Source organism: Agelaius tricolor, unplaced genomic scaffold, assembly GCF_023055355.1.
Source record: "Agelaius tricolor isolate 1412-34295 unplaced genomic scaffold, bAgeTri1.0.p SCAF_23, whole genome shotgun sequence".
Lineage (NCBI taxonomy): Eukaryota > Metazoa > Chordata > Aves > Passeriformes > Icteridae > Agelaius > Agelaius tricolor.
In genome coordinates, this window is record NW_027269283.1 from 5191047 (window position 1) to 5201993 (window position 10947).

The following is a 10947-nucleotide window of genomic DNA, read 5'->3' on the forward strand; positions in this document are numbered from 1 at the left end:
CCTGCAGTCAGGACAGAGATTGGCAGCTCCCAGAACTCTCATCTGGGTGGATGAATGCTGGAGGGGCATCCTGGGGGGATAACAGCCACAATAAAAGCTCTTCATGTGGTATTATGGAAGAATAAAAACTCTGGCAGAACAATTAGACTGTAATTATGGGTTATTTCATATTCTGTGACATCTGAATGTCAACACCATAATTCTGTAACAACAAGCACTTGGTACAGCACACTCTGCACACCTGATGAAATGGTTTTTTGCTTTTATTAATGTCCAGGAATATTTCCTTTTCTAAAATTTGGTGCGCAGAAGTGTCTCTTCTCCATTGCTATTACAGTGCAAATAACATAGATAGGATAAACAAAATAAAAATGGAATTTGGTTAAAAATCAGAAAACACTTCTGGAGAAAGGTTTTTGTTTGCTTGCCTCTCTGCTGTGGTAGATGCAGATTTGTGGCTATGAATGAGATATTTCCTAGAGTCTGCTGAGCTGGATTATTTATACTTGCACCTCATTATATCAAGGCCATTCATTCTTACCTTACAGCCAGCCATAAAAAGAACTTAGCATATATTTTACCTAATATACCTGAGGAAATTGAGTCTGTTCACCTCCATTCCTTCACTAAATACACAACAAAATTCCAGGGGAATCAGGGGCTTCAGGGACTTGAAAACAAAGGCAATGAGAGCCCTGATGAGCAGGAGTGAGGGTGTGAGTGTGGAGGGGCTCTGAGGGATGAAAATCCCCCAGCAAATAATGAAACTTGTACATTGGTTCTACTTAATAAAAAAATATGTGAATAAATTAACGTTTCCTGCTGGTTAATCTGCTCAGCATTTCTCTCTTGCATCATCAAGCAAACCTTGGCAAGGCAGCTCACCCCTCCAGTGGGCAATGCAGCTTTATAATGGCAATGTTTTCTGTTTTGTCACACCTTTATCTGGCTGAGGAACAATGCCTCTCAGGAGAGCAGAGCAATTTCCAGCAGCTCTGCCTCCTGCCAGTTCCCCTGTCTGGGGAAAATATTAAATACAGCCCAATTCAGCACCAGGGACAATATGGCTGATGTCACAAAGATAAGTCTTCCTGAGGAAAAACTCCTTTTCAAGTGGTACTTGTTGGAAGACAACGTGCTGCTGGGATGGTTTCCTGTCTGAAGGCTTCTCTCCTCCCAGCTGTTTGAACCCCAGCTCCAGGTAATTTTAGCTATTCAGTGGAAATCTCTTTGCTTTCACCCAAACCATAGAGCACAGGGCATTTTCTACAGAAACACTATGACAAAGCCCCCCAGCTGCTGTAGAGGCACAAAGATGCTTGGATTAATCATCAGAACAGCAGGGCATTAAAAACCCTGGGGAGAAGAATTCACCAGGGTTTTGTAAAATAGATGCTTAAAAATATAATCCAAACACACTTGTTTCAAGTACCTCAGAAGATGAGAAAATTCAGTGCATCTGGCAGCAGCTACCACTTCATTTCTGTCATTTAATCTCATTGAGGTGCATTATGTCAAATAATTACCTTGATGAAGACTTTAATGGAAGAAGGGAGGAGAATAATAGATGTGCTTCGAAGAAATGAAGCTGTGAAGTTGCTCAGTTTTTAACCTGGCAGGGATTTACCTCCCTCTCTTCTGGCTCCTACAGAGGTGTCCAATCTGCCTCTCTAGCAAAAATAACACATTTCAGATGGTGCCCAAGTGATGCATTTATTAATTTGGATACAATAACATAGTTTCTGAGCTTGAAACAACCCAACATTTAAAACAATGAAATCCAACCAGTAACCCAGCACTGCCAAGGGACCATTAAAACATGTCCCCAGTTTCACATCTTTGTGTCATTTAAATCCCTCCAGGGATGGTGACCCTACCACTGCCCTGGGCAGCCTGTGCCAGTGCTTGGTAAACCTTGAAAAACTTTTTCCCAATATCAAATATAAACCTCTCCTGGCACAACTTGAGGCTGTTTCCTCTCATCCTACCACTTCTTACTTGGAAAAAGAGATTGGCAGCCAAATTGACCTTTATTGACTGTACTCATTCCCTTCTGAGGTTCTGCAGCTATTTTATTTATATTTTATTTTGAACAGCCATTTTGAAGAGATTTTTGTAAAGCCCTCGTGTGCTGATTTCCACCACCCATGCCCAGGATTGAGCCTCTCATGGTCATATTGATCTTGAATTTACTTCAGCAGGTTGAAATTACACTTTTTAGGTGAATAAACTACAAAATTTATCTGGTCTACCCAGGCTTCTGTGCACAAAACCTAAAGAAAAACTCATTGAAAATTAAATGTATCCAGTCAAATGACTTTCCCTTTTTGTTGCCTGAAGGTATAACTTAAGAAAGAAAGGAAGTATGTATTCTTCCAGCACAGATGTGGTGGAGAAGGTAAATGAGCTCCTCCCTGACCCCAGCTCCCATCTATTCCTCAGTTAGCCTTGCCTAGTGCTGCAGATATGCAACAGCTCGCTTCACACCTTCTTACAGATATTAATGTAGCCCATTTTTCTCAATTTAATGCAAAAATGTGACATTTCAACTTTTTTTTTTCTTTTCTAGGGTTGCGATTTTTTTGAGGGTTTGTTGGGGATTTTTTCCCAAGCTCCCAGCGCTTCCCAAACTCTGGGAAACGAAAGGCGCGATGCCGTGGCAGAAGCCTGTGCTGTGATGTCAGCCACACAGCCACCCCCCCGACTTCCCAAGGCAGCCTGGCCAGAGCTTTGCTCCCTGCTGTGCCTCCTGGCCAGTCTCCTGTACAGGTGGAGCACTCTCTTCTCCTCGCGGCCCTGGAAGAAGGAGGCGGCGATGCCGCGGCACAGGCGGCGCGCGAAGGGCTCCAGGAACACGGAGCCGTAGAGGATGCAGAAGAGCAGCCCCACAACCAGCAGCACAGAGGGGTTGGGGGGCCTGGGGGGGCTGATCCTGCAGCGGGCAGAGCTGAAGATCAGCTGGTGGTGGTAGGTCCTGTTGAAGTCCCTGAGCGGCAGCGCCTCGGAAGGACGCCAGAAAAGTTTGTATAGAAAGGGCATGATTCCTATTTCAGCCTGAAAAAGGGAAAGTTAAAATGTAAGTCCATTTTGGTATGAAGAAAACATTTGGGGTATGAAGAAACCAAAATCACCTCGTTACTACAAAAACATCTGGGGGGTGGAATCAGTGTTACAGCACTTAGAGAAGGACACTGAAGGGTGCGATTGTCGCCCTGCTTTTTTAAGATTTTCCAAGCCTTCTGATGTTTACATTCTTGTAACAAACTTTCTCACACACTTTCTGTGAATAACTTATCGGTTTACATTCTTTTAGAGAAGAAAAGAAATTTGATGGACTGTTAGTTTGTCCAGTGTCATTGGAAAGGTGGCACTTTCATCTTCCAATCCTCTGTCACTTTTAGAAATCTATAAATGTTAGAGTCAAAAAATGAACTTCCCTTTTTTGACCTTAAGAACAGCAGTGTGTGTGTGTGATGATGTTTCATGCCCTGTAGTGACATGTGATCACTTCAGGCTGAGTAACAGTGCAATGTGCAGGCACTGAGCACTGGGCAGGGTGAGAGCCAGTCCTATCTGTCATCTTCATCCACTGGAACAGACATCATAACATGTGTGAGATTTATGGTGAAAGACACCATCCAGACCATGGTATTAGTGGCTGAATATCTGAATATTAGAGGCTTTTTCTAAGCCCTGACTGTTTTCCTGTAAATCCATCATAAGCAGGTATCTGCAGTAAAGATCCTGGGCTGGGGAAGGAGGCAGGCTGTGTGGCAGAAGAGGGAAGTTAAAACACCAAGCCAAAGAATATTGAATTAGAAACTGGGGAGGTTTGTGGAAAGGATTGCAGAGGGCAAGGGCAAAGCCAGCAAGCAGGGATTTCTACTGAAGAAACAGCCCATGCAATAGGATGAGGAGACATTCTCAGTGTTCATCAGCTGCCCCCTTCCTTTTGGACTTGCACCCACTCTGCAGTGAGGGAACAGTGCCCAAGGGACTCCCATTCCTCCACCCAGCTTAGGGAAGGAGTCTGGAGACACAGGGACATCTGACTGCCTGTCTAGCAGTGCCTTTGCAGCATGAGGCACTATTTGCTCCCCTCCAAGCTCCCAAGGAGCTGTAACTTGGAGAGAGAGTGCCTGCTGCTATTTGACGCGCTGGGAGGAGCAGCTGAGGTTGTGCCACTGCCTCCTTCCCCAAAGGCTGTTCCTCATCCTGCTGGCTGCTGGGGAGGGAAGTCAGGATTGTGTAAGTACAAAGACTGCAATCCCACCACCACCTCCCTGAAGGGACACAGGGTCCCCACACAGGGCAGGACACCCCAGGGCTCACCTTGTATTTGATGCTGAGAGTGACAGGCACTGCAGAGAACTGAGCTGCCTTCCTCACCGCCGTGTCTGCCACGCTGAAGGCAAAGTGATCCATGGCCACCAGCACCAGCATCAGCATCAGGGCCACGGTGACCAGCATGGCCTGCACGAGGCACAGCACCACTTCTTCCCTGGACAGCTTCAAGCCTGTTGGTCTGATGAGTTTTTTGGATGAGCCCACCAGGAGATGAGCTGCTCTTCTGTCCATGGCTAAGCATTCCAGCTTCTTGGTGATGTAAAAATTGTCAAAGCTGAGGTTGGTGAGATAATTTTTCAAATACCAGCTGGACTCAAAGCAGAGATAGAGCATGAAGAATCCAGCAGCCAGTCTGTTGGCTACTCGTACAGAGTCTTTGACCAGTACCTCAACAGACAGGAACTCTCTGCTAATTTTCTCACCAGCAAGGTGCATTTTTTGGTAAATCAAGGAGCTGTTCTGCAACAATGAAAAGCGAAAATGTCCATTCATAGGCTTATAAATGGATTGAGTGGCTTCTTGGACTGCATCCCCAAACTCCCAAGAAACTTTCTCTAGCAGGGCAGTTGAGTTCAGAAGGCTGTCAGAGGAGCTCTTGCAGATGCACTGAATAACCTGCAGTATGGTTTTAATGTTGCTGATGATGTTGGGTGTTATGTTCACCACTGCAATCATGATGCAGGTGGAGAAGAGAAGCTTCCGGCCCTGCTTGGTGCCTAAGGTGGGCATGATCATGCTGAAGACACAGCGGGCAGGATGCACCAAAAAGAGAGTCAGGAGAAGCAGCAGGCTGAAGGAGATGGCCATGGCAACGGAGAGCTGCCAGGAGTACTCCAGGGAAGCAAACATCCAGTTGTAAAAGAGGCCTCCTATCACTGCTGTAATGCAGGAGCACTGCAGAAACAAGGTCCACAGCTCTCTGCTGTCTGCTGGGACAGGTTTGGAGTAAATCCACCACAGCTCTGCCATAGTTCTGTGCACCTTTGGGAACAGAAAGTCTTCGCAGTAAACGCGGGCTCTCATCCTGGAAAAACAAGTACCTGTGTGTTAGCAGAGGAAGTTCATAAACACTGATTAAGGGGCTTTCTTGAGATGGTAATTTATGGGGTTTTATACTGTCCTCCTCTGGGTGCCTCTGGTCTTACCCTTCTCTACTTCCCTGCTAACTTCCCAGAGTAGCTGGGGCTGAAATCTCCCCTGGAAGCAGCAGAATAGGGAAGTTCAAGGCATTTATTGAAAAATAAATACTAATTACAATGCAACTGTTCCTCTATTAATGCAAGCACAGGAAAATATTGTATTATTGTATAAAAACCATAATAGACTCATTCTGAGGGGTCATTCTGCAGCGGTTGAGGCTTTAATGCTTATTTAGAGGATGTTGGAGGGAGAAAGAGGAGGCTTCTGGCTTCTGTGGAAATTGTTGGACCAGCTCTGTATTTCAAAGGTTTGACATGGACAAGAGGCAGTTGAGTGGTGCTCTCCCTGCCTCTGAAGAGGAGGCCAAACACAAATCTACATGTTTAAGGGTGCCAAACAGAGAAAACAGTTTCACACTGAAGCTGCAATGCCAGAGGAAGTCTCCAAGGACAAGAATTTGGCCACTAGAGACAGGATGAAATGTCCCATAAAGCTATTCAAAAGTCTAATGGAAACAAACATTTGGGAAAGAATATAATTTCTCAGGCCTCACATCTGGAGTGACTCTCCAGAAACCAGAAAACCTGGGGGAGAGAAGAGCCCATCCTGAGGTTAAACCCAGCCAGGCAATCCCTGTCTCCCACTGCTGGACAGCAGCCTCAGCTATCCCTTGAGGGACAATTTTAGCTAGGAAAGGGGGTTTTCTGTGAAAAAGCCATACAATAGATATCAAGACAGAGAGAAAGAGAGGGAATAAAGCTGTCTCTACATACCCAGTGGCAGTGAGGTGCTCCAGACTTGCCTGAAAACTCTCCATGTTCCAGTGCCTTATGCTCTGAGAGAGGATCCCGGTGTGGCTGTTGGGAGAGGCAGGGTAGGAAACCAAGGCAGCACCAGGGAACCAGGACTCAAAGCCCAGGATGTTTTATGGCAATTCAGATCAGCAATCCCTGAAGTGTGCAAAACCTGGTGAGTGAAGCCTGGGGAATAACAGCACTACAGAACAGTGCCAGGATGCACAGCACTGCTCGGGCTTCACACTTTTTCTGGTCTTACCCTTATTGCAGAGAAGGCTTATTTTAATGACACATTAAAAAAAAAAAAAAAAAGAGACAATGACACATGGGCTGGCAAAGATGGAACAAGGATCCTGGAACCTGGGGTGTCATCATTCTATATGGGGAAATCACATGACTACTTCTCACACTGCCCACCAGCAAGCAGCGAGCAGGGCTGGCATCTCTCTCAGGGTGGAAGGGACCTTTTCCTCTTTCAGATATCAGTCATGGCACAAAAGGCACAGCAGGATCCAGCAACCCAGTTGGTAACTGCTCATCTGTTTGACAGACTGCTGCTCCTTGCTGAAACTGTGTGTGGGGTTCACAAACGGCTTCAAGGCTCATCTCACAGTCCTAGCAGAGGAAGTTTTAATCTTGAACCTTTCTGAATTCCTGATAGCCAGCAAACCCACTGCAGAGAAAACCCAGCCACAGTCAGGATTCCCAAACTGTTGAGAAGCTCCCAGATGTACAGGCCAGGATGTGCAGTCCCCAAGGGACCAACTTGCCTGGCCCCCAGGACGTGCCCAGCAGAGCTCCAGCCACCAAACCTGCTCACCTGGAGATGAGCAACAACCACAGTGTTTGCTCCTCAGTTATGAGCTCAGGGGTTACAGGAGCCTTCCCTGCCCCTTGGCCAGGCTCTCTCATGCTAAGCCACCATTTGTGGGCCAAGGTGACAGAGCTCACCCAGCTGCCCTGAGCCCATCCCCTATGGGGACCCGTGTCCCAGGCCGAGCCCTCCCGCCAGCTGGGAACCGCCAGGCCCCCGGGATGTTCTCATGCTCCCCTGGGTGGGAAAGGGCAAAGGGCTCAAGGTCAGCCCTGTCCCAGCCACCCCTGGGGACAAAGCACGTGGGGCTCTGCCCTCCAGAGAAAGGTGGGAGAGCAGCACCTTCCCCAGGGGACGTGGCTGGATCCCACGGCAGTGGCAGGAATTGAAGGGCAAGGAACGAGGAGCACAGGAGGCAGAGCAAACCTCTGCCCTTGTGCCCTTGCTGCTCCACTCAACAGCTCCACTTTATAGTTTCATGTTTCCTGTGTGGCTGCTGGAGCAAAGCTTTCCTCCTGGTGCCCTGGAATACAGGGGCCAGATGAGAAACTCTGCCTGGCTCCAGCCGGGCAGAGGCACCAGCCAGGCGGGCAGGAAAGAAAGTGCTGTTTGTTTGGAGCATCCATAGCAATTGCTTGCTCAGGCCATGAATTAGGTCTTTAATTCAATGTGCACACTAGAAGGGACTAACCCAAAAGACCCATAGCTGGATCCTGCAAGGCTCATCAGCTTCTTCTACAACTCAACTCCTTTCTCGCTCTGCTTCAGAGTGAACTGGTATTAGCATCAGCCCCTGGGGCCCCATCCAGGCTATGCAGGCAGCTTTCTGGGGCAGAAAAGGAAATAAATTTAGCAATAGGCTATAAAGAACAAAAACCTCTCAAGTCCACAACATTGTGGTGTTTTCTGCATTTGCTGCACCATCTGGCAAAGGCACCTGAGGTTTGTGGAGACACTGAGCAGTAACTCTGGCAGCACCAAGAAATGTTTCTTTTTAAGTAAGGAAATACTTAGATTTTTTTCCTCTGGCTCTACTCAAAATTGTTGTCTGCCAGCAGGACCTACAGCAAGGGCATAAATCTGGGGAAACTTTGATTTTATATACCATGAATGACCTGTATATGAGATAGAAACCTAAATGCCTAACCTTGCCCAGAATACAATGAAGAAGCTTGTTTTGCCAAAAAAAAAAAAAACAAAACAAAAAAACCAAAAAAAACCCACCCAAAAAACGCAACAAACAAAACACAGCAGCAAAAAAATCCAAATACCAGAATACCAGCGTGTGTGTTCATAGTGATACCTGGAAGGTGAAGGCTGGGAGTGGGAAAGGGGCAGGACTGGGACACGGGAAAGGCAGGACCACACATAGCAGCAAAGCAACTGTGACATCTTGTGGTCACACTCTGCTCAAGGACCCTGAGGTCTGGCTCATTCTGGTTCTGCAAAAATGGTTCTCTCCATGGTTGGGAGAGTTCTAAGATAAGGAGCGTGTGTCCTCCTGGGATGCTCCCAGGTGCCTTTTCCCACCCTTTGTCATTTCCAGATGGTATAAAAGGAATTTGCTTTCCTGACGAGCTCCAGGCCAAGCTCTAAAATTTTATAACATCACCAATTTTGACTTTTTAGCACTACAGGAGGAACCTGAGCCCCACAGGCCTGTGAGCAGCTTGCTGTAACTGTGAGACAGCAGAGGATTCCTTTGGCATCATTTCCAGGAACCAGAGCCTGGCTTTACCTGGATAAAGGATGAGCACTGAGGTTGTACCCACCAGGACAGGGGTTTAACTCAGTTCTGAGTGCAGACTGCAGTGTTTGAGGTGGGCCTGTGCCAAGATACCTGCAGGTTCAACCTGTGGTGACAGTGTCACCTTGTCACGGTGACAGGGAGGGGAGGGGGTGCAATGCTGTACCCCAGGCAGAGGGTGGGGTAAATGAACTATACAGCTGGGGAAGAAGATGAATGAAGGGCTAAAACAGAAATTTAAGTCTGAAGATAATTCTTCATGGCAGTATCATCAGCACCTGCTGATCACATTATTCTGCCCACTTGAAAAATTGAGGGTGTGGAAAAGGTTAACTAATTAGGAGTGGTTCTTTGTTTGTTAAAATCACTTGAAAATGAACAACTTACAGTAACACAGAGCCAGATCATGTCTTTTTAGGTTACTACTGTAGAAATATAGGAAAATCCTATATTTCCTATATTTATAAGGGATAAATGTGATAAGGGAACCAAGGCTGTCTGACCTGTAATAGTTGAATTCCCTATCGTGCTGGACTTTCATTTGTTTCACCACTCTTTCCCTGCCCCTCCTGAAATTCCAGCATCGTTGCTGAGTGCAAACAGAGGAGCACAGCTTTGGAATCACTCCCTGCTGTAAGGACCCACAGAGCAGCTCCTCCATGTGAACAGTTTGTAAAGCAACTCAAATGCTTCTGGGATAAAAGACAGCGATGAAATGCTTTCCTACTACAAATAAACCAAAATTATTTTCTTCCGAGTGTCTCAGGAGAACATATGGATGTTAGTCCAGGACTTGGTGGGGAACATCAAAGGAGTAAAGCAGAGATATTCTGGATGTTGAATTTCAATGAGTGGCATTTCCTGTTAATTAAAATTCACAAGGAGTCTGCTAATGTGAATGGCTTTTGTGATGGTTGTTGGATTTTTACATTCCTAGAGAAATGGTGCATAGGCAAGCAAAGTTCCATTAAAATAACACAGTCAAAGTTATAGAAGGTTACTACAGCACTTGAAATACCCTTTCCTGGGAATTTTCATATCTCTAGACATATCACAGACCCTTCAAGACTAATGGGGTTGACTTGCGATTAAAAGCTGCTTTTGGCAAATCTTAGTACTAGCAGCAGCAAATGGAATCAGAAATTATTCACGCAGGCCTGTTCACCTTTGAACCCCAGAAATACTAAATCTTAAAATCTCTGCTTAAAAAATTAATTAAAACTCAAGCATGCCAGACTAGTCCTACTCTCACAGAGGCCTGGGTATAAAAGAGCAGAATTAGGTAATGTTGTTGTCCACATGCCTTAAATCAGATCCTCTGGGGAGCCCTGGGAAATGCAGGGGCTGCTGACAGAGCTGGCAAACAGGTCCTGGACTAACGAGGTTTAGGATCCAGGTGCTTCTTACACCTTTCCCAGGTGGCCAAGGCCTCGTTGTGCACCTTGGGTAAGTCACTGGTCCCCTCTCTGCCTCAGTTTCTCCTGTTGACACAGAGATCACAACCCTGCCCTGGCTGCATTCGTGAAATTCCTCCTGATCCCTGGATAGATAATGCCATAGGCATGCCAGGACACTGAAAGTGATTTTTTGGAGACTCCTACACAAACTCTGTGGTCTCAGCTCTGCTTTAAAGCCAAAGAAAACCATCCTGGATTTGATCACCTGGGATGCACCAAGTCAGAGCTGAGACCACAAACAAACCCTGTGATCCCAACACCTGAGGGGGAGCTGGACTGGATGTTACCCTGTGGAACTGGGTGATCCAAAGCCCTTGCTGCTGGTCCTCCAGGCAGCTCTGTGCCCGTGGCTGACAGGATCCCCTGCAGCAGCAGCAGCAGCAGCGGCTCAGGGCAGTGGGACCGTGGGGCTCCATCCTGCAGGCACAGCCTGCTCCTGTTCCCTGTTTGTTCCCTGTTCCCTGGCCTGGGACAGCCATCCCGTGCTGTTCATGGACAGCTGGCTGAGAAAGGAAACTGCAGGGAGCAATTTTCCCTTCCCATTCAGCCCATCTTTGCTAAGGCATGACGAGGAGCATCCAAGCAGAACGGCAGTGCCCAACCCCAGCACAGCCAAGCAGAGAGGGATTTAGGGTGTGCTCAAAG

The 10947-nt window shown here is 46.9% G+C and overlaps 1 protein-coding gene across 1 annotated transcript; it reads right to left on the bottom strand.

Annotated features, from left to right (window-relative positions):
* Nucleotides 1-1678: 1678 nt before the first annotated feature.
* On the bottom strand, nucleotides 1679-9776 carry OCSTAMP (osteoclast stimulatory transmembrane protein). The gene is made up of 2 exons (XM_071446854.1): nucleotides 4333-9776; nucleotides 1679-3054 (listed from the first exon to the last, which is right to left on the bottom strand). The coding sequence occupies exons 1-2, from the start codon at nucleotides 5368-5370 to the stop codon at nucleotides 2566-2568; spliced, it is 1527 nt and encodes a 508-aa protein (XP_071302955.1). The 5' UTR covers nucleotides 5371-9776; the 3' UTR covers nucleotides 1679-2565.
* Between the last annotated feature and the right edge of the window lie 1171 nt (nucleotides 9777-10947).

Coding starts and splice junctions, on each gene's coding strand:
- OCSTAMP (XM_071446854.1), bottom strand. CDS start 5,370: ATGAGAGCCCGCGTTTACTGCGAAGACTTTCTGTTCCCAAAGGTGCAC. Junction 3,055..4,332: donor CTCTCAGCATCAAATACAAG/GTGAGCCCTGGG, acceptor TCCCTTTTTCAG/GCTGAAATAGGAATCATGCC.